The sequence below is a fragment of the Microcaecilia unicolor genome, chromosome 1 (assembly GCF_901765095.1).
Source record: "Microcaecilia unicolor chromosome 1, aMicUni1.1, whole genome shotgun sequence".
NCBI lineage: Eukaryota > Metazoa > Chordata > Amphibia > Gymnophiona > Siphonopidae > Microcaecilia > Microcaecilia unicolor.
In genome coordinates this window covers 557,591,267-557,614,777 of record NC_044031.1, presented here as the reverse complement: position 1 = coordinate 557,614,777, position 23,511 = coordinate 557,591,267, and the positions used below count along the sequence as shown (strand labels likewise).

At 48.8% G+C, this 23,511-nt stretch overlaps 1 protein-coding gene across 1 annotated transcript in view; it reads left to right on the top strand.

Moving 5' to 3' along the window:
• Positions 1-23,511, top strand: part of LRP12 (LDL receptor related protein 12) — a 206,027-nt gene that overhangs the window by 88,279 nt on the left and 94,237 nt on the right. Inside the window, 1 exon segment of the mRNA XM_030217957.1 lies at positions 10,636-10,692. Coding sequence (XP_030073817.1) covers positions 10,636-10,692 — 57 coding nt within the window.

The following is a 23,511-nucleotide window of genomic DNA, read 5'->3' as shown; positions in this document are numbered from 1 at the left end:
TATAGGGAGGCAAAGTTTGCTCTCTATCTCCACCTGCTGGTAGGTGGACACAACCCACCAGTCTATGGATTGATCAGCTATGATTAATGGAAAGAAAATTATCAGGTATGATACATAATTTTACCTTTTTTACTAGTAAAATAATAAAAGATAGAATTTGATGGAATATGACTCATAACAGGAGCAGAATATTCTGGAAAGATGCATATTTATTAGGTAGGAAGGGTAATTATAATTAAGATAATGATGAAAGGAAGAAAAAAGTATTTAACAGGAAACAAACTGAGGATGGCAAGCCTCAATGTGCCTACACTAGGAGGTGGACATATTGACAGCTCCCAGGAAAAACTCTGTTTTTATTTGCTACATATACTGTATTGGGCGTTTGTTACTATTTCAATAATTACTGATTGGCTTCTTTGACAATTTGAATAAACATTTATTATGTCTAATACTTATTTAGTAGCTAGAGGTTTCTTTCCTGGGGAAGTAAAAGTGGAGGAGTGGCCTAGTGGTTAGAGTGGTGGAACTGAGGAACTGAGTTTGATTCCCACTTCAGGCAGCTCCTTGTGACTCTGGGCAAATCACTTAACCCTCCATTGCCCCAGGTACAAATAAGTATACAATATGTAAGCCGCATTGAGCCTGCCATGAGTGGGAAAGCGTGGGGTACAAATGTAACAAAAATACTCAAGGCCAGGTGATCTCCAGAAGGTTACTTCTGTCCCAGAGGCAAGTCAGAAGTATACACTGGTGTATAGCAGATAGAACAGGTTTTGCTCCTGTTCTTGATACCATCCAGTTTATCCTTAACCTTCACAAGCTTCCCTGTACCTGCTGCTGCTGCAAATCACCCCCACAAAATAATAGTGCCATCACTATGTTTTACTGTAGAGATAGTGTTGGAAGAGCAATATGTTCTGCTCAAGTGGGTGTGATCCCCACCTACCAGCAGATGGAGGTAGAGAGAAAGCTGATCTTTTACCAGTGACCTCAGCGGTATTACCTGCTGGTGCTTAATGGAAAAATATAGTATTTTCTTTACTTCTGGCATGGTAGGTTTTGCTGACTGGTGCTCCTAATCCCTGACCTAACTCCCCGCTCTGCTGGCTAAGGCCACATAGTATAGTTGGTCCTAATGGCAGTTTCCAAATTACCCAGTCGGCACATCTTATAGTTGAACAGTCAGCATTTTCCCAGTCTTAGCCAGAGACCTGTACAGTTCTTTTAAAGTTATCTTAGGCCTCACAGTTATCTTACTCAGCAGTTTCCTTAACCTGTGGAGATTTCACTTTAGCACAACCAAGATACTGCCTCAGTGAGGTCATCCCTCCAAACTCTTTCCACTTTAGAATGATGAACCTGACAGCACCCTGAGGGGTATTAATACACATTCAAATCTTATAACTTCCCCTAATTCAGGTCTCCCAACAAATTTCTATGAAATCTAGAAGCCAGCAGTGGAGAGCTCTCTCGCTTCTACTTCCTCAGCCCTTCAATACTGTCTGTAGTGAATTTGTTTTTGGTGGGTGGGGCAGTGAGGTTAGCTGTAATGTGTGGCAGAAGGGATTTTCGATTTTTAGCTTGTGGTAATTTTTTTTCCAGTTTTTTTTCTATTCCTCAAGGGCTCATAATCTGTTTGGAATATTTGACTTGCCCAAGATCACAAGGGGCCGCAGTGGAATTTTGGCTTTTCTTATGTGCTTATGTTAATTATCAGAGGTAGAACAGATGACTGCTGTGTTCTAGAAAGATCTGGCACACTGAGGACAGGAAGCAACCCTAGAACTCAACATAAATTGGGATTTGTTTCCCCTAAAAGAACAAATGATGAAAAACAATATTAGAAGATAAATATATATAAGAATTATTGGGGAAACTTTGTTTTGCTTCTCTTGGGCCACATGCAAAAACTAAAAATGGCAGGCCGGGGAGACTGCTGCATGTGGAAAGGGATATGCGTGCTCAGAACGTTACGCCTGGGTCTGAGTTCTGGGAGAAGTTACCTCTCAGTGACATACGATAATACAACCCACTGATCAATCCTTCTGACTATGGAAAACTGTAATAGGCGAACAACAGTGCTTTCTCTATCTTCTACAATTAGTGTCCTGTAGAATTACATAGTACTGTATTTAGGATCTCAGTAATCTGTGTGTAGACATACCAGAACCACCTTTTTTCTCTTTTTATTTATAACTTCCTGACCACCATTATATCCTTTAGTTCTAAAGTTGTGACTAAACAAGTTTTCTGTTCCTAAGTTGGATACAGTCAGACATACAAGTAGGTAACTTCATTGCATGCCACTGTTTTTCTGCTATGCCAAATGGATTGTAAAAGAACGGTCTATCAACTGTTTTTGATAAATGTTTACCTCTGTGTCTTCCAGCATTTTAGTTGTTTTATTTTTCAGTTTGTTTGTTCATTTTTTTTTTACCATGATTAATAGTGAAAAACAATCCACAAATGAACCTTTTTCGGAGATGAGAAGGCGGTAGAACTAGAGGACATGAATTGAGGTTGAAGGGGGGCAGACTCAGGAATAATGTCGTGAAGTTTTTTTTCACGGACAGGGTGGTGGATATGTGGAATGCCCTCCCGCTGGAGGTGGTGGAGATGAAAACGGTAATGGAATTCAAACATGCGTAGGATAAACACAAAGGAATCCTGTTTAGAAGGAATGGTTCCGTGGAATCTTAGCGGAGATTGGGTGGCAACGCCGGTAATTGGGAAACAAAACAGGAGCTGGGCAGACTTCTATGGTCTGTGCCCTGATCGTGACTCAATAGATAGGGATGGGCTGCAGTGTAAATTTTAAGGGGCTTCGACGTTAGCTTCAGAACTTAGTACAAAAACAGTTTTGGGCAGACTTCTATGGTCTGTGCCCTGAGAATGGCAAGGACAAATCAAACTCGGGTATACGTATAAAGCATCACATATCCTGTAAAATGAGTTTCTCCGAGGACAAGCAGGCTGCTTGTTCTCACGACTGGGTTGACGTCCACGGCAGCCCCCACCAACCGGAAAAAAACTTCGCGGGCGGTCCCGCACGCAGGGCACGCCCACCGTGCATGCGCGGCCGTCTTCCCGCCCGTGCGCGACCGTTCCCGCTCAGTTTTTTTCTATTCCGTGCTGGAGGAAGACGTGTTACCATCTCTCTCTTTGTCAGCCCCAGAAACCGGATTGCGGCCTAGCCGCGGTTTTTTCTTGTTTCGCTTACGCATTCGCGTGGTCTTTTTTTCTTAGGAAACTAAAAAAAAAAAAGAGTTGTCCTCGTCGTTCTTAGCCACGAGGGCGCTTCGTCGCGGCCTTGTGGCCGCGCGGTCGTTTTCTTTTTCGGGTGTGCTTTTCACCGCCACCATCGACGACTTTGACCTCGCCGACGCGATTTTTCCATCGATGTCCTCGAAGGTCCCGAGTGGATTCAAAAAGTGTGGTCGGTGTGGCCGGCAGATCTCACAGACCGATACCCACGCTTGGTGCCTCCAGTGCCTCGGGCCGGAGCATAATTCCAAGACGTGCACCTTGTGTCTCGGCTTAAGGAAGCGGACACAGGTGGCGAGGCAAGTTCTTCGGGACCGTCTTTTTGGAACTTGCGCCGGCCCTTCGACGTCGACCTCGACGGCATCGGTGTCGACGGCCGGGTCTTCGGTACCGGTACTGATGTCGACGAAATCGGTGCCAACTCTGGCACCGACCCCAGGAGTACAGGTACAGTTGGCCCGCCGGCCTGCCGGTGACGGCGGGGGTGAGCGGCCGCGCGGGCAGTCTGCCCCGGCTACTCCCTCTACCCAGGGCCATCGGGACTGAGCCCTGTCGGATCCGATTCCTCGAGGCCGGAGGGGGTTCCACCTCCTCCTCGTCTCTTCCGCCGAGCGCCGATGACGGGCATCGAAAGAAAGCAAAGAAGCATCGTCATCGGTCGCCCACGGCGCACGTGACTGCCAGGTCCGGTACTTTGAGGGACGACTCGACGCCCAGGAAGCGGCAGTGCCGGGAGGAGCGTTCCCCCTCGGTTGAAGAGGTGTTGCTGCGTCAGTCCGCGGGTACTTCGGTACCGTCTCCTGGACCCAAGCAGCTTCCGACACCCACTCCGGCCCCCCTGCCTTTCCCGGCAGCGGGCCTCGACGAGTGCCTCTGAGCCATCCTTCCCGGGATCCTGGAAGGGCTGATGCGCCAGGCTGTGCCAGCACCGGGGGTGCTTGCGCCCCCGGCGCCGTTGATGGAGGCGCCGGTGTGCTCTGGCCCGATGCCGAGGCTGCTTGCGGCACCGGTGTCGACCGCCACGCAGGTGGAGTCCCCGTCGACGTCGATGGAGGGAGCTTCGTCCCCGCCGGCGCGGGAGTCCACCGCTCGACGCCATCATCGAGGACGTGGTTCCTCGCAGTCGAGACGGGCCCGGTTGAGGTCTGAGCTGAGAGAGCTCATGTCCGACACTGAGGAGGAGGAGGCCTCGTGGGGGGAGGAGGAGGACCCCAGATATTTCTCCTCAGAGGAGTCTGTGGGCCTTCCCTCCGACCCCACTCCTTCACCGGAGAGGAAGCTCTCGCCCCCTGAGAGCCTCTCCTTTGCCTCCTTTGTCAGGGATATGTCTATTTGCATTCCCTTTCCCGTGGTCACTGTGGATGAGCCGAGGGCGGAGATGCTCGAAGTCCTCGACTATCCATCACCACCTAGAGAGTCTTCCACGGTGCCGTTGCACAATGTCATTAAGGAGACACTGCTTCGGAACTGGCTGAAGCCACTATCTAATCCCACCATCCCCAAGAAAGCGGAGTCCCAATACAGGATCCACTCAGACCCAGAGTTGTTGTGGCCTCAATTGCCTCATGACTCAGCGGTCGTGGACTCTGCTCTAAAGAGAGCACGGAGTTCGAGGGATACCGCCTCGGCGCCCCCTGGGCGGGAGTCTCGCACTCTGGACTAGTTTGGGAGGAAGGCCTACCAATCTTCCATGCTCGTGACCCGCATCCAATCATACCAGCTCTACACGAGCATTCACATGCGGAACAATGTGAGGCAACTGGCGGACCTGGTCGACAAGCTCCCCCCCCCCCCCCCCCCCCCCCGGGAGCAGTCCAGGCTGTTTCAGGAGGTGGTCAGGCAGCTGAAGGCGTGCAGAAAGTTCCTGTCCAGGGGTATCTATGACATCTGTGATGTGGCATCTTGAGCTGCGGCCCAAGGTATAGTGATGCGCAGACTCTCATGGCTGCATGCCTCTGACTTGGACAACCGCACCCAGCAGCGACTGGCGGATGTCCCTTGCCGAGGGGATAACATTTTCGGCGAGAAGGTCGAGCAGTTGGTGGACCAACTACACCAGCGAGAAACCGCTCTCGATAAGCTCTCCCACCGGGCGCCTTCAGCATCCACCTCTGCAGGTGGACGTTTTTCCAGGGCCCAGCAGGCTGTACCCTACGCCTACAGCAAGCGTATGTACACCCAGCCGGCCCGAAGGCCTCTTCAGGCACAGGGACAGTCCCAGCGCGCTCGTTCCCGTCAACAGCGTGCGCCTAAGCAGCCCTCTGCGCCTCCACAGCAAAAGCAGGGGACGGGCTTTTGACTGGATCCATGGGAACATAGCCGCCATCAAAGTATCCGTACCGGACGACCTGCCAGTCGGGGGGAGGTTGAAAGTTTTTCACCAAAGGTGGCCTCTTGTGTAACCTCCGACCAGTGGGTTCTCCAAATAGTGTGGTGCGGATACACCCTGAATTTTATCTCCACCCCGCCAAATTGCCCACCGGGAGCCCAATCCTTCAGCTCCCATCACAAGCAGGTACTTGCAGAGGAACTCTCCGCCCTTCTCAGTGCCAATGCGGTCGAGCCCGTGCCACCCGGGCAGGAAGGGTAGGGATTCTATTCCAGGTACTTCCTTGTGGAAAAGAAAACAGGGGATGCGCCCCATCCTAGACCTGAGAGGCCTGAACAAATATCTGGTCAAAGAGAAGTTCAGGATGCTTTCCTTGGGCACCCTTCTACCAATGATTCAGAAAGACGATTGGCTATGTTCCATGGATTTAAAGGGCGCTTACACTCACATCCCGATACTGCCAGCTCACAGACCGTATCTCCAATTCCGTCTGGGGACACGGCACTTTCAGTATTGTGTGCTGCCCTTTGGGCTCGCCTCTGCACCACGGGTGTTCACGAAGTGTCTCGTGGTGGTTGCGGCGTATCTACGCAAGCTGGGGGTGCACGTGTTCCCGTATCTCGATGATTGGCTGGTCAAGAGCACCTCAGAGGCAGGAGCTCTTCGGTCCATGCAGTGCACTATTCACCTTCTGGAGCTGCTGGGGTTTGTGATAAATTACCCGAAGTCCCATCTCCAGCCAGTCCAATCTCTGGAATTCATAGGAGCTCTGCTGAATTCTCAGATGGCTCAGGCCTTTCTTCCCGAAGCAAGGGCGCAGAATCTCCTGTCCCTCGCTTCCCAGACCAGAGCATCTCAGCAGGTCACAGCTCTGCAGATGTTGAGACTCCTGGGCCATATGGCCTCCATGGTTCATGTGACTCCCATGGCTCGCCTTCACATGAGATCTGCTCAGTGGACCCTAGCTTCCCAGTGGTGCCAAGCCACCGGGAATCTAGAAGATGTCATCCGCCTGTCAGTTGCCGCAATTCGCTGCACTGGTGGACGATTCGGAGCAATTTGACCCTGGGACGTCCATTCCAAATTCCGCAGCCCACGAAGGTGCTGACGACGGATGCATCTTGCCTGGGGTGGGGAGCTCATGTCGATGGGCTCAACACCCAGGGACTGTGGTCCCTCCAGGAACAAGATCTTCAGATCAACCTCCTGGAGCTCCGAGCGGTCTGGAACGCACTGAAGGCCTTCAGAGATCGGCTGTCCTACCAAATCATCCAAATTCGGACAGACAATCAGGTTGCAATGTATTATATCAACAAGCAGGGGGGCACCGGATCTCGCCCCCTGTGTCAGGAAGCTGTCAGGATGTGGCGTTGGGCTTGCCAGTTCGGCATGCTTCTCCAAGCCACATACCTGGCAGGCGTAAACAACAGTCTGGCCAACAGGCTGAGCAGAGTCATGCAACTGCACGAGTGGTCGCTCCATTCCAGAGTGGTACGCAAGATCTTCCAAGAGTGGGGCACCCCCTCGGTGGACCTTTTCGCCTCTCAGACCAACCACAAGCTGCCTCTGTTCTGTTCTAGACTACAGGCGCACGGCAGACTGGCGTCAGATGCCTTTCTCCTCCATTGGGGGAACGGCCTCCTGTATGCTTATCCTCCCATACCTTTGGTGGGGAAGACCTTGCTGAAGCTCAAGCAAGACCACGGCACCATGATTCTGATAGCGCCTTTTTGGCCCCGTCAGATCTGGTTCCCTCTACTTTTGGAGTTGTCCTCCGAAGAACCGTGGAGATTGGAGTGTTTTCCGACTCTCATTTCGCAGAACGACGGAGCGCTTCTGTACCCCAACCTTCAGTCTCTGGCTCTCACGGCCTGGATGTTGAGGGCGTAGATTTTGCTTCGTTGGGTTTGTCTGAGGGTGTCTCCCGCGTCTTGCCTCTAGAAAGGATTCCACTAAAAAGAGTTACTTTTTCAAGTGGAGGAGGTTTGTCGTTTGGTGTGAGAGCAAGGCCCTAGAACCTCGTTCTTGTCCTGCACAGAACCTGCTTGAATACCTTCTGCACTTATCGGAGTCTAGTCTCAAGACCAACTCAGTAAGGAATCACCTTAGTGCGATTAGTGCTTACCATCATCGTGTAGAGGGTAAAGCCATCTCTGGAGAGCCTTTAGTCGTTCGATTTATGAGAGGCTTGCTTTTGTCAAGGCCTCCTGTCAAGCCTCCTGCAGTGTCATGGGATATCAATGTCGTCCTCACCCAGCTGATGAAACCTCCTTTTGAGCCACTGAATTCTTCCCATCTGAAATACCTGACCTGGAAGGTCATTTTCTTGGTGGCAGTTACTTCAGCTCGTAGAGTCAGTGAGCTTCAAGCCCTGGTAGCTCATGCTCCTTATACAAAATTTCATCATAACAGAGTAGTACTCCGCACTCACCCTAAGTTCCTGCCAAAGGTGGTGTCGGAGTTCCATCTTAACCAGTCAATTGTCTTGCCAACATTCTTTCCCAGACCGCATACCCGCCCTGCTGAACATCAGTTGCACACATTGGACTGCAAGCGAGCGTTGGCCTTCTATCTGGAGCGGATACAGCCCCACAGACAGTCCGCCCAATTGTTTATTTCTTTCGACCCCGATAGGAAGGGGGTCGCTGTCAGGAAACACACCATCTCCAATTGGCTAGCAGATTGCATTTCCTTCACTTACGCCCAGGCTGGGCTGGCTCTTGAGGGTCATGTCACGGCTCATAGTGTTAGAGCCATGGCAGCGTCAGTGGCCCACTTGAAGTCAGCCACTATTGAAGAGATTTGCAAGGCTGAGACATGGTCATCTGTCCACACATTCACATCACATTATTGCCTTCAGCAGGATACCCGACGCGACAGTCGGTTCGGGCAGTCGGTGCTGCAGAATCTATTTGGGGTTTGAATCCAACTCCACCCTCCAGGACCCGATTTTATTCTGTTCAGGCTGCACTCTCAGTTAGTTGTTCTTCGTAGGTCAATTTCTGTTATACCCTCGCCGTTGCGAGGTACAATTGACCTGGGTTCTTGTTTTGAGTGAGCCTGAGAGCTAGGGATACCCCAGTCGTGAGAACAAGCAGCCTGCTTGTCCTCGGAGAAAGCGAATGATACATACCTGTAGCAGGTGTTCTCCGAGGACAGCAGGCTGATTGTTCTCACCTACCCTCCCTCCTCCCCTTTGGAGTTGCGTTTTTCCTCATTCCTTGGCTTGTCATTCAACTGAGCGGGAACGGTCGCGCATGGGCGGGAAGACGGCCGTGCATGCGCGGAGGGCGTGCCCTGCAAGCGGGACTGCTCGCAAAGTTTTTTTCCGGTTGGTGGGGGCTGCCGTGGACGTCAACCCAGTTGTGAGAACAATCAGCCTGCTGTCCTCGGAGAACACCTGCTACAGGTATGTATCATTCGCTTTATCTTGTTGGGCAGACTGGATGGACCGTACAGGTCTTTATCTGCTTTCATTTACTATGTTACTATGATTCAGGCCTTGTCCACATTGTGACAGAAAAATCCAGAATTTTGACACACAATATAAGTGCCTAAATCTCCTTGGTGTTACAGAAGTGTTTAAGAAACATGGAAACAGCTTAAAGGAAACACTTTTGGGTAACATTTTCTGTAGTTTAATTTCTAAAGCACCATAATTGCAGAAGTTAGGAGGGTTTGTCTGGCTATTCAGAAGGCTGACTATACACTTGGTGAATTGCCTAAATGAGGACAGTGGAGGCATTGCCTACAAATTTACTTCATGCATAGTACAGATATTCTAAAAACCCTATTGATTTCATGGATTGTGAAAAACCTTTAGCTCAGATATAAACTGAACAAGTGGCCTGGATTAGGAAATGGTTGAACTGGAGGCAACAGAAGGATTGAGGTGAATAGCAAAGCGAGGATGATAAAGATATGTCTTAAGGCCAGTTGTGTTTACTACCTTTGTGGGTGATATTTTGATGAGGTTAAAAGGGAAAAAGTTATCTTGCTTGTGTATCTGAAATCTAGAACAGAGTGGACACCCCTAAGGTTTCTTTCTGCCTCTGTGATGGACATATAATTTCAATGTAGCAAAACAGTTCAGTCAAAGAGGAGACAGAAAACACTAAGATGTCCACGATGAGTCAGGAAGGCAGTAATACGTCTAGATTGTTGGTATTGATCAGTTTTAGTGGTCATACCTTTAAAAGGGATGTAGAGAGTCTAGATAAAATCCAGAAAAAAGAGATACCAAATTCGTACCGGGTCTGCACCAAAAACCTTAAGTTATTTGACTTAAAGGTTTAAGGGCCGTATTTACTCAGGAGTATTACCTCATGTTAGTAAAAATAGGTCCCTTTGCATAAAATAGGAACTGCAGTAAACAGCCTTCATTAATGTATTAGCACACTTCAGTAAATATAGCCTTACGTGTTTATACCCCAGAGAAGAGGTGCCAATATGGTAGAGACATTTACCTAACTCAAAGGTATAAATAAGGTATAAGCAACAAACTTTTTTATTTTTAAACTTGAAAAGATATTCTAGAACAAGAGGTCTTAAAATAAGCTTCCAAGGGGGTAGACAGGGTAACATAAGAACATAACGTTTTCACAGAAGAGGTGGAACATGCTTAAATCAGAGTGGGTTGATGGAGGCAAAAACAGTAACAAAATTAAGACAGCATGGGGAATGCAGAGTGTACCTAGTTATAAAGACGTAAGAGAAAAAAACAAAGGTCAGCTGAGTTCTGTGGCATGTATCAGAAAATAAATTGAACATACTAGTTGGCCTTATGATCCTTATCTTCAATTATATTTTGTTTGTATGGTAAATGTTCTTATTGTGTTTATGTACTGACTTAATTTTTTTTTTTGTAATTGTTTAAAATGTTTGCAAATGAAGGTGCAGAGATTTAACAGTTCAGTATGCTAATCGTGTTTGCCTAGTTTTGGAGATGATTTCATGCTTCCAGTAAAATGTTATCTGGGATTCTTTTAACCAATTTTATTTTACTTGGAAATTAATTTGTTCATTATGTTTATTTCTAGGAAATGGTGCTCTTGCAGAACATTCTGAAAATGTGCATATTTCAGGAATGTCAACTGGTAAGTCATTTTTTTGTAATGTTTAAATTTCATGCATGACTTAAATGGCAAATATTGAAAGTAACCTGGTATCTTATAAAGAGATATTTGGCTATAAAAATTATTACTGACTTTTCCAGCATGTAATAAGGAATGAAGCAACTGGAACATGAAAAATTTCTCCCAAGATAAAATCAATACCTATGTGAACAGATTATGCTTTCTAAATAGCCTGCCTAATTATTTTTCCTTACAAATATTGAACTAAGAGCAAAGTTGGTAGAAGTTTAACTGAGATTAGTTTCATTTGCAAAGTTAGACATAATTTGAGGTGGTTATGATCAGAAATAGATTTTATTTGGTTCAGTTTATAGAGTAGAATACTAGTCTTTCATGACTAAGTAGTTTTAACTAACTGCACCTCTTTCTTTCTTTCTTTCTTTCTTTCTTTCTTTCTTTCTTTCTTTCTTTCTTTCTTTCTTTCTTTCTTTCTTTCTTTCTTTCTTTCTTTCTTTCTTTCTTTCTTTCTTTCTTTCTATTTTGTGACAGATGTGTTGAGTGGCATAATGTATCCACTTTTGAAAAATCATAAATATTTGCTGTATATGCCTAGATACTTAAGTTTTTGAAATATTCATTCAGGGCTTGATTCACTCAAAGTAAATTTGTGCTCTGTAGGGTGACCTGACAAATAGCAACATAGTAAATTATGGCAGATAAAGACCTACACAGTCCATCCAGTCTGCCCAACAAGATAAACTCATTTTACATGGTATGTGATGCTTTATATTTATACCAGAGTTTGATTTGTCCTTGCCATTCTCAAGGCACAGACTTGTAGAGGTCTGCCCAGCGCTGTTCTTGTACTAAAAGTTCTGAAGCTAACATTGAAACCCCTTAAAATTTACACTCCAGCCCATCCATATCTGTTCAGTCGCAATTAGGGCAGTTACAGGTGTTGCCACACAATCTCCGCTAGGATTTCTTTGTGTCTATCCCACGCATGTTTGAATTCCATTACTGTTTTCATCTCCACCACCTCCTGTGGGAGGGCATTCCATGTATCCATCACCCTTTCCATGAAAAAATACTTCCTGACATTACTCCGGAGTCTGCCCCCACTTCAACCTCAATTCATGTCCTCTACTTCTACCACCTTCCCGTCTCCAGAAAAGGTTTGTTTGTGGATGAGTACCTTTCAAATATTTGAACGTCTGTATCATGTCACCCGTTTCCTTTCCTCCAAAGTATACGTGTTCAGGTCAGCAAGTCTCTCCTCGTACAGTTTGCAACACAAATATCATACCATTTTTGTAGCTTTTCACCACTTCCAGTCTTTTTATATCTTTAGCAAGATACAGCCTCCAAAACTGAACACAACACTCCAAGTAGGGCCTCACCAACGACTTGTAGAGGGGCATCAACACCTCCTTTCTTCTGGTTATACCCCTCTCTATGCAGCCCAGCATCCTTCTGGCCACGGCCGCCGCCTTGTCACATTGTTTCTTCACCTTCAGATCCTTGGATACCAAAACCCCAAGGTCTCTCTTACTAATCTCTCCCCCTCCTGTCCGGTATCTCTCTTTTGGGTTTCTGCACCCCAAGTACATTACTTGCACTTCTTGGCATTAAATTTTAACTGGTTCATAAAATCATTCACGGAGATGCCCTGGCCTACATATCAGACCTTATTGACTAGCCACCCAGGAACGCTAAAAGATCAACACGCACATTCCTGAATCTTCACTTCCCCAGCTGTAAATGACTAAAATACAGATTAATACATGCATCCAGCTTTTCCTACATGAGCACGCAATTGTGGAATGCATTGCCACTTGACCTGAAAACAATCTACGATCTAATCAACTTTCGCAAGTCACTGAAGACTCATCTCTTCAACAAGGCATACCACAACGATCCATAATAGGAACTGCAGCGCATCACCATTTACCTGATATTCTGAATATTATCTCTCTGTACCTGATTGCTTAATTCTATTATGTCATCCATGTTCTTTATGTAATACCAATCGTATCTTTTACTCTGGTATGGCGAATGCCATAACGGAACATTGTAAGCCACATTGAGCCTGCAAATAAGTGGGAAAATGTGGGATACAAATGCAATAAATAAATAAGGGACTTTTAAATACCTTCATAGCATAAATGTTCATGAAGCTTTTCATTTGAAAGGAAGCTCTGGATTGAGGGGCTGTAGGATCAAGGTGAAAGGGGACAGAGGAAATACTTCTTCATGGAAAGAATGGTGAATTTGTGGAACGGCCTCCCAGTGGAGGTGGCGAAAATGGTATCTGAATTCAAGAAAACTTGGGACAAGTACGTAGGATCATGAAGGGAGAGGAAGACATAGATGGCATGGATAGGCCATATGGTCTTTGCTTTCATTTTTCTATCGTCTTTTTTTTTTTTTTTTTTTTTTTTTTTAATTCCGTTTCTCTACCACTGTTACTCAACATGTTTTCTTCCGTAAGGTTTCTTTTTCCACAACATCTTTACCGGGGTACTTTAGCGTAGTCTTTTGCATTGATCTCATTGATCAGTTAGGAACATACTGATGTAATTGTACAGATAGTACTTTGGGTGGTTGTTTGGTGTTTTTTTTAACACTTAAGAAGTCAGTAGCACTAATTTAAAAAAAATGCACTGTTCCCTAATAGGCAATGAGTGAAAGTCTCTTTATAATGGTAAAGCAATATCCCATTTTGTTATAAGACTTGTAAGATATCTTGCTACCATACTCTGACAAACCTGTAATCTAAGTATTTCTCAGTCAGTCCCAACATACAATCCATTACAGTAATGAAGTGCTAGTGACCATAGCCTGAACAATAGATCTAAATAAAGCTGAATTTCAAAATGTGTGTAATTTTTTTTTTATCAAGTTCAGTTAATGTATATTTGACCCACTGCTTGAGTGATGTGTTGTTGGCTGACTCTTACTATTCCTAGAACATTTAGAGAAGAGACATGGTAAATCTTTATCTCCTATTTTAATTTTGTAAGGTTAAATTCAGCCAATTTATGTACAGCTTATTTTTGATATATTCCAGACCAACCTACTACTTAAGAACCAGGATCCTACACTTTCCATCACCATCAAGGGGTATTAAAAACCAAATATCTTCTGCATAGGGTAGAATGATAATACAAGTTGTCTCACTAAATTCTCTAAAGGAGACATAAAAAGTAGGGAAAGGGGAGACTTTTGGAGACTCTCCATTTTAGTGATGTCACATTAGATAGGCAGTTAATTATTTTTCCAGTGTTGATTGAGTTGGGAGGCAGCTACCTTCCAGGAGGAACTATTCTTGGTCTTAGAAATCTGGCTGCAGGTCAGAGCAGACCTGAGAATTTCTGCATCACTTCTGGGTTTTGTTTCCTGTTGCTGTACTGCTTTTGTACCTGGATTATGCCTTACTTCCTGAGGGCTCAGGATTGCAGTGTCTTGTCATGCTCATTACTTTCAGTAAGTTTTATTTGCCCTTTTGTGTTGTACGATAGAGACATTTGAATACCTCAGTGGTGTTAATGTACTGGAGGAGAGCCTTTTTCAAATGAAGGAAAACTCTGGAATGAGAGGACATTGGATGAAGTTAAGAGGAAATTGGCTTAGGAGGAATCTAAGAAAATACTCTTTCACGGAGTGATGGATGCATGGAATGGCCTCCTGGTGGAGGTTATGGAGACAGACTGTCAGAATTTTAAAAAGCAGGGGACAAGCACATGGGATCCCTTAGGAAAGGAGGAGTTAGTAGTTACTGAGGATGGGCAGACTGGATTGGCCATTTGGCCCTTACCTGCCGTCATGTTTCTCTGTTTCTATATACTTCTTTGTGATCAGTGATATTACCTTGAACAATCCTAGTTCGTACCTTGTTCTAGTCTAATAGTCAAGCCTCAGGAAGTCCCTGCTGGGACTCTCACAGAATAAATTGGCCAAAAAAGCTGATAGAAGAAATCTGCTAAATTTTTATTTAAAAAAACAAAAAGAAACAAAACAATAAAAAGCCTGCATAGAAAACTAAAATGATTTATTTTTGTTGCCTACACATCCCTAGTAGATACTAAGGGGTATGTTTACTAATGTGTGTTAGTGTTTTTAACATGCCTGTAAATTTCTATGGGCGCATTAGCGTTTATCACGCGTAAACCATTTATGTGCATTAAAAACGCTAATGTGCCCATAGTGCCGCTTAGTAAACATAGGCGTAAGTTGACAGATTCGCCATGCGTGGGTGAGATACCCTCATTGGTGACAAGGATAAAGTATACTATTGACACCATTTGATGGTCACTGTTCTAGTTTAGAATCCCTTTCTTATTGTAGTTCCAGAGTCTATCGCCCTTCAGACAAGTGACCACAACTACAGAAGTCTCAGCGTCAGCTTTATACTAGATCTCGCCAGAGAAAGGGAAAGCAACTGAAACAAACTTTTACTGTTATGTCCAAACAGCCTTTCTCCTCTTGAAAAATATTGTATTCTGTGATCACTGTCAGTTCATTTAACAAGTTTACATCCTACCCTATGTGTAAGGGGTTGGATGAAGCTCTTAAAGATTCCCGGGAGCTCAGCATTGTTAAATCTGGTTTTTGTCTCAAGCTTCACTTCTTCCACAGAGACTCGCAACTCTACTGCTTCAAACTCATGTCCACCTGTTTTGCAATAAGGTTATGCTTCTACAATTCCAAATCAATAGAACCTACTTCAGTCCAGGAATAGAATCGGAAGCTCTATTCTCCGAGGACAAGCAGGCTGCTTGTTCTCACTGATGGGTGACGTCCACGGCAGCCCCTCCAATCGGAATCTTCACTAGCAAAGTCCTTTGCTAGCCCTCGCGCGCACCGCGCATGCGCGGCCGTCTTCCCGCCCGAAACCGGCTCGAGCCGGCCAGTCTTCTTTTGTCCGCACTCGGTACGGTCGTATTTTTCGCCGTGTCGAGCCCCGGAGAGTCGACCTCGCGCGTCCATATTGTTGAACGTGTTTTTTCTTCGGAAAAGCTTTTCTTCTACTCGGGAAGTGCTCCGGAACCCCTCCACCGGGTTCCGTTTCAATCCTCCCCGTATTTCCAGCTTTTGGCCCCGATAAGTTTTCTTTCGTCGTCGGGGTAGGCCTCTTTTCGGCCTCGGTCGAGATTTTCTCCCTCTAAAGTTTTTGGTGCTCTTTTTCCGTCATTTCGGACTTTGATTTCGCCGGCGTGATTTTTCCGCCCATGACATCGAAGCCTTCCAGCGGCTTCAAGAAGTGCACCCAGTGCGCCCGGGTTATCTCGCTCACTGATCGACACTCGTCGTGTCTTCAGTGTCTGGGGGCCGAGCACCGCCCTCAGAACTGTAGTCTGTGTTCCCTGCTTCAAAGGCGGACTCAGGTAGCGAGACTAGCCCAGTGGAACGTTTTGTTCTCGGGCTCTTCGTCGGCATCGGCACCGGGATCTTCGAGTGCATCGACGTCGTCAGCGTCCAGACCATCTTCCTCGGCCGCCCTTGCATCGAGTGCATCGAGGCATCGGGCCTCTGCATCGGCGCCGAGACATCGGATAGCTGCATCGACGCCGGTGGTACCGGGACCTCGTCTGCTGATGTCGTCGGACGGTGGTGCATCGTCAGGAGTGCAGGTGAGGGCTGTCCATTCCCCTGCTGGTGGCGGTGAGCCTTCGGGTGGGTCTCCTCCCACCCTGAGGGCTCCTGCGGTACAGCCCCCCCGAGACCGACCTTCTTCGGCCTCGGCCCCGAGGAAGCGACGGATGGATTCTACGTCCTCCTCGTCGGTGCCGGGGAACTCCGGTGACATGCTTCGGAAGAAGTCGAAGAAGCATCGACACCGGTCTCCTCCCCGCGTCGGCACCGAGAGCTCTGGGTCGCCGAGGGATTCGGCACCCAGCAGGCATCGGCACCGAGAGGACCGCTCACCCTCTGTCCAAGAGGTGTCGATGCGCTCCACTCTGGACAGCCCGGAACAGCCTCCTCGCCCGGAACAGGTCCTGACGTCGACGCCTGCATCGACCTCACAGCCTTTCTCTGCAGCCGCTCTAAACGAGAGCCTCCGGGCCGTTCTCCCAGAGATTCTGGGAGAGCTGTTGCGCCCTACCCCTCCGGTACCGGCGGTGCTTGCGCCTCCGGTACCGTCGAGCGTGGCGCCGGCTGGCCCATCGCCCGAGTTGAGGTCCCCGACGTCGGTACCGCGTGCGGTGCCGGCAGCAGCCACCTCCCAGGAAGGCTCCCCGACTACGTCGGCGGAGGGAGCTTCGCCGATGCGGGCGAGGGAGTCTACCTCTCGACGCCCCCATCGTGGACGTGGCTCCACTGAGTCGAGCAGGGCGAGGTTGCAGACACAGGTTCGTGAACTTGTGTCTGACACCGAGGGTGAGGCCTCGTGGGAGGAAGAGGAAGATCCTAGATATTTCTCTGACGAGGAGTCTGAGGGTCTTCCTTCTGATCCCACTCCCTCTCCTGAAAGACAGCTTTCTCCTCCCGAGAGTCTGTCTTTTGCTTCCTTTGTCCGGGAGATGTCTACGGCCATCCCCTTCCCGGTGGTTGTGGAGGACGAGCCCAGGGCTGAAATGTTTGAGCTCCTGGACTATCCTTCTCCACCTAAGGAAGCGTCCACCGTTCCCTTGCACCATGTCCTAAAAAAGACATTGCTTGCGAACTGGACGAAACCCTTAACTAATCCCCACATTCCCAAGAAGATCGAGTCCCAGTACCGGATCCATGGGGACCCAGAGCTGATGCGCACTCAGTTGCCTCACGACTCTGGAGTTGTGGATTTGGCCCTAAAGAAGGCTAAGAGTTCTAGGGAACATGCTTCGGCGCCCCCGGGCAAGGACGCTAGAACCTTAGACTCCTTTGGGAGGAAGGCCTACCATTCCTCTATGCTCGTGTCCAAGATCCAGTCTTACCAGCTCTACACGAGCATACACATGCGGAACAATGTGCGGCAGTTGGCGGGCTTGGTTGATGCTCTTCCCCCTGAGCAAGCCAAGCCTTTTCAGGAGGTGGTCAGGCAGCTGAAGGCGTGCAGAAAATTCCTGGCCAGAGGAGTTTATGACACTTTTGATGTTGCGTCCAGGGCCGCTGCTCAAGGTGTGGTGATGCGCAGGCTCTCATGGCTGCGTGCCGCCGACCTGGAAAATAGAATCCAGCAGCGGATTGCGGACTCGCCTTGCCGTGTGGACAACATTTTTGGCGAAAAAGTCGAACAGGTGGTAGAGTCTCTCCACCAGCGGGACACCGCATTCGACAAATTCGCCCGCCGGCAGCCTTCAGCTTCTACCTCTACAGGTAGACGATTTTTCGGGGGAAGGAAGACTGTTCCCTACTCTTCTGGCAAGCGTAGGTACAATCCTCCTTCCCGACAGCCTGCGGCCCAGGCTAAGCCCCAGCGCGCTCGCTCTCGTCAGCAGCGTGCGACTCAGCAAGGCCCCGCGGCTCCCCAGCAAAAGCAAGGGGCGAGCTTTTGACTGGCTCCAGCAGAGCATAGCCGACATCCAAGTGTCCGTGCCGGGCGACCTGCCAGTCGGAGGGAGGTTGAAAGCTTTTCACCAAAGGTGGCCTCTCATAACCTCCGATCAGTGGGTTCTGCAAATAGTCCGGCAGGGGTACACCCTCAATTTGACCTCAAAACCTCCAAATTGTCCACCGGGAGCTCAGTCTTACAGCTTCCAACACAAGAGGGTACTTGCAGAGGAACTCTCCGCCCTTCTCAGCGCCAATGCGGTCGAGCCCGTGCCATCCGGGCAAGAAGGGCTGGGATTCTATTCCAGGTACTTCCTTGTGTAAAAGAAAACAGGGGGGATGCGTCCCATCCTAGACCTAAGGGCCCTGAACAAATATCTCGTAAAAGAAAAGTTCAGGATGCTTTCCCTGGGCACCCTTCTCCCCATGATTCAGCAAAACGATTGGCTATGCTCTCTGGACTTGAAGGATGCCTACACACATATCCCGATACTGCCAGCTCACAGACAGTATCTGCGATTTCAGTTGGGCACACGCCACTTCCAGTACTGTGTGCTACCCTTTGGGCTCGCCTCTGCGCCCAGGGTGTTCACAAAGTGCCTAGCTGTGGTAGCAGCGGCACTTCGCAGGCTGGGAGTACACGTGTTCCCATATCTCGACGATTGGCTGGTAAAGAGCACGTCCGAGGCAGGAGCCCTGCAGTCCATGCAGATGACTATTCGACTCCTGGAGCTACTGGGGTTTGTGATAAATTACCCAAAGTCCCATCTTCTTCCAGTGCAGAACCTCGAATTCATAGGAGCTCTGCTGGATTCTCGGACGGCTCGCGCCTATCTCCCAGAGACGAGAGCCAACAACTTGCTGTCCCTCGTCTCCCGGGTGCGAGCGTCCCAGCAGATCACAGCTCGGCAGATGTTGAGATTGCTGGGCCACATGGCCTCCACAGTTCATGTGACTCCCATGGCCCGCCTTCACATGAGATCTGCTCAATGGACCCTAGCCTCCCAGTGGTATCAGGCCGCTGGGGGTCTAGAGGACGTGATCCACCTGTCCACGAGTTTTCTCGAATCCCTGTATTGGTGGACGATTTGGACCAATTTGACTCTGGGACGTCCCTTCCAAATTCCTCAGCCACAAAAAGTGCTGACCACGGATGCGTCTCTCCTGGGATGGGGAGCTCATGTCGATGGGCTCCACACTCAAGGAAGCTGGTCCCTCCAGGAACGCGATCTACAGATCAATCTTCTGGAGTTACGAGCGATCTGGAACGCTCTGAAGGCTTTCAGAGATCGGCTGCCCCACCAAATTATTCAAATTCAGACAGACAACCAGGTTGCCATGTATTATGTAAACAAGCAGGGGGGCACCGGATCTCGCCCCCTGTGTCAGGAAGCCGTCAGCATGTGGACCTGGGCTCGCCGGAACGGCATGGTGCTCCACGCCACATATCTGGCAGGCGTAAACAACAGTCTGGCCGACAGGTTGAGCAGGATTATGCAACCTCACGAGTGGTCGCTCAACTCCCGAGTGGTGCGCCAGATCTTCCAAGCGTGGGGCACCCCCTTGGTGGATCTCTTCGCATCTCGAGTGAACCACAAAGTCCCTCAGTTCTGTTCCAGGCTTCAGGCCACCGGCAGACTGGCATCGGATGCCTTCCTCCTCGATTGGGGGGAGGGCCTGCTGTATGCTTATCCTCCCATTCCTCTGGTGGGGAAGACTTTGTTGAAACTCAAGCAAGACCGAGGCACCATGATCCTGATTGCTCCTTTTTGGCCGCGTCAGATCTGGTTCCCTCTTCTTCTGGAGTTATCCTCCGAAGAACCGTGGAGATTGGAGTGTTTTCCGACCCTCATCACGCAGGACGAAGGGGCTCTTCTGCATCCCAACCTCCGGTCCCTGGCTCTCACGGCCTGGATGTTGAGGGCGTAGACTTTGCCTCTTTGGGTCTGCCAGAGGGTGTCTCCCGCATCTTGCTTGCTTCCAGGAAAGACTCCACTAAGAGAAGTTACTTCTTTCATTGGAGGAGGTTTGCCGTCTGGTGTGACAGCAAGGCCCTAGATCCTCGCTCTTGTCCTACACAGACCCTGCTTGAATACCTTCTGCACTTGTCTGAGTCTGGTCTCAAGACCAACTCTGTAAGAGTTCACCTTAGTGCAATCAGTGCATACCATTACCATGTGGAAGGTAAGCCGATCTCAGGACAGCCTTTAGTTGTTCGCTTTATGAGAGGTTTGCTTTTGTCAAAGCCCCCTGTCAAGCCTCCTACAGTGTCATGGGATCTCAATGTCGTTCTCACCCAGCTGATGAAACCTCCTTTTGAGCCACTGAATTCCTGCCATCTGAAGTACTTGACCTGGAAGGTCATTTTCTTGGTGGCAGTTACTTCAGCTCGTAGAGTCAGTGAGCTTCAGGCCCTGGTAGCCCAGGCCCCTTACACCAAATTTCATCACAACAGAGTAGTCCTCCGTACTCACCCTAAGTTTCTGCCAAAGGTCGTGTCGGAGTTCCATCTGAACCAGTCAATTGTCTTGCCAACATTCTTTCCCCGTCCTCATTCCTGCCCTGCTGAACGTCAGCTGCACACTTTGGACTGCAAGAGAGCATTGGCCTTCTACTTGGAGCGGACACAGCCCCACAGACAGTCCGCCCAATTGTTTGTTTCTTTTGACCCCAATAGGAGGGGAGTGGCTGTAGGGAAACGCACCATATCCAATTGGCTAGCAGATTGCATTTCCTTCACTTACGCCCAGGCGGGGCTGGCTCTTGAGGGTCATGTCACGGCTCATAATGTTAGAGCCATGGCTGCGTCGGTAGCCCACTTGAAGTCAGCCTCCATTGAAGAAATTTGCAAAGCTGCGACGTGGGCTTCTGTCCACACATTCACATCCCATTACTGCCTGCAGCAGGATACCCGACGCGACAGTCGGTTCGGGCAGTCAGTTCTTCAGAACCTGTTTGGGCTTTAGGATCCAACTCCACCCCCCGAGGGCCCTGTTTGTTCTGTTCCAGGCTGCACTCTCAGTTAGTTGGTAAATTTTTTAGGTCAATCTCAGTTATGTCCTCGCCGTTGCGAGGCCCAATTGACCTTGGTTGTTGTTTTGAGTGAGCCTGGGGGCTAGGGATACCCCATCAGTGAGAACAAGCAGCCTGCTTGTCCTCGGAGAAAGCGAATGCTACATACCTGTAGAAGGTATTCTCCGAGGACAGCAGGCTGATTGTTCTCACAAACCCGCCCGCCTCCCCTTTGGAGTTGTGTCTTCCCTTCAGAGTTTTGTCTTGCTACATACTGGACTGGCCGGCTCGAGCCGGTTTCGGGCGGGAAGACGGCCGCGCATGCGCGGTGCGCGCGAGGGCTAGCAAAGGACTTTGCTAGTGAAGATTCCGATTGGAGGGGCTGCCGTGGACGTCACCCATCAGTGAGAACAATCAGCCTGCTGTCCTCGGAGAATACCTTCTACAGGTATGTAGCATTCGCTTTCAGGTACTTCCTCATTCCCAAGAAAACAGGATGGTTATGCCCTATTCTGGACCTTGGTCTAGTTCCATGCAAACAGAAATTCAAAATACACAGTCTTCCTTCCGTCGTCCTCTGTTTGACTAAAAGGTGACTCACTTTTATTTGCTGAATCATAAGGATACCTACATACACATCCCAATTACATAAGTACATAAGTATTGCCATACTAGGAAAGACCAAAGGTCCATCAAGCCCAGCATCCTGTTTCCTACAGTGGCCAATCCAGGTCACAAATACCTGGCAAGATCCCCCAAAAAGTACAAAACATTTTATACTGCTTATCCCAGAAATAGTGGATTTTCCCCAAGTCCATTTAATAACAGTCTATGGACTTTTCCTTTAGGAAGCCATGCAAACCTTTTTTAAACTCCGCTAAGGTAACCACCTTTACCACATTCTCTGGCAACGAATTCCAGCGTTTAATTACACGTTGAGTGAAGAAATATTTTCTCCGATTCGTTTTAAATTTACTACATTGTAGCTTCATCACATGCTCCCTAGTCCTAGTATTTTTGGAAAGCGTAAACAGATGCTTCCTTGTCATCAAGCAGATGCAGCCATTACGTATGGGTTGTGTCCATCAACCAGCAGGGGGAGATAGAGAGCACTCAAATTTCACAGTGCCACATGGTCAGCTAGCTCCACTGCCTCTTCAGTATTCTCTATCTCCCCAAGCAGGGTGGTTGGAGCTTGATCAAGCTCCTTAAAAAATCTGCCTGGGGGTGGCTCCTGGCTTGCCAGTTGTTAGCTGGGGTGTTAGAGGCTATAGCAGCTTCACTTTAAAGGCACATAGGTTAGCCCTTTCCCTGCCTTAACCATCCCCCCAGTGGATGTGAGCACATTAGTTTCACTTTTCCCTGCTCTATCCCACTCTACACTTGGTGGATGCAGGCACATTGGTTTGCCTTTCCCTGCCTTTCCCACTGTTCTGTACCTCCGGAGTTGATTTGATTGCCTCTTTTGCTGTTTTCTCTACTTTCCTCACAGCGTTAAAAAAAAAAAAAAAAAAAAGAGGTTTTCTTCAGTTTCTACAGCGTGACCGGAGCTTGTATACTCGGTCCAGTGAGGTAAGAGTGTTTTCGGACTCCTCCGTGGAGAGCCCACGATCGGGACGTTTTTGGCGCGAAGCCGCCATTTTGAATTTTCCACCGTTTTTTCGGTGATGGCTGCAGAGAGTGTTAAGCGCTGTTCCAAGTGTGACAAGCGCAGATCAGCAGTGGGGCTGTGTAAAACGTGCTGTTCAGGCGTAAGAGCCGGCCCGAGCATGGCGAGCGATGATTCTTCCCGCTCGGTGGAGCTGGCAGCGGGCGCCATTTTGAAAGCACCACATGGCGCGACCCCTGCTGAGGCGGAGGGTCTGGAGACCGGAGGGGGCCCTTGAATTGAGGCTGGCCAAAGAGCTACTAGCCCCGGACTGGAACCGGGTGCCCAGGGCGACTTTTTCTCCCCTGACTTTGTATTATTGCTTCATAATGCATATATGCTTAAAAGAGCTCAGCCACAGGGGTTTTCTACAGCCCCCCTTACTGCTCCTTCGGTGGATGCAGGCCTGGGATTGCCCTCTGAGTCATTTTTCCCTGATAGCTGGCCGGAAGAGAAGCGCAGAAGGGTAAATTCCCCTTCAGATAGTGCCGCACCCCCCTCCCCCCCCGTGGTCGGGATGTGGTGACTCTGAGGGGTTTGGCAGGCCCTCGTGGCCAGAGGAACCAGAGGAAGGTGCAGAAGGGCCACTGGATCCAGATGATCCATCCGCGGTGAGGATTTTCCACCGCGAGGAGCTGCCAGCACTTATTTCAGATTGTCTTACAGGTCCTCTCTATTGAAGATCCTGGGAGTGGCGTGGCCTCCTC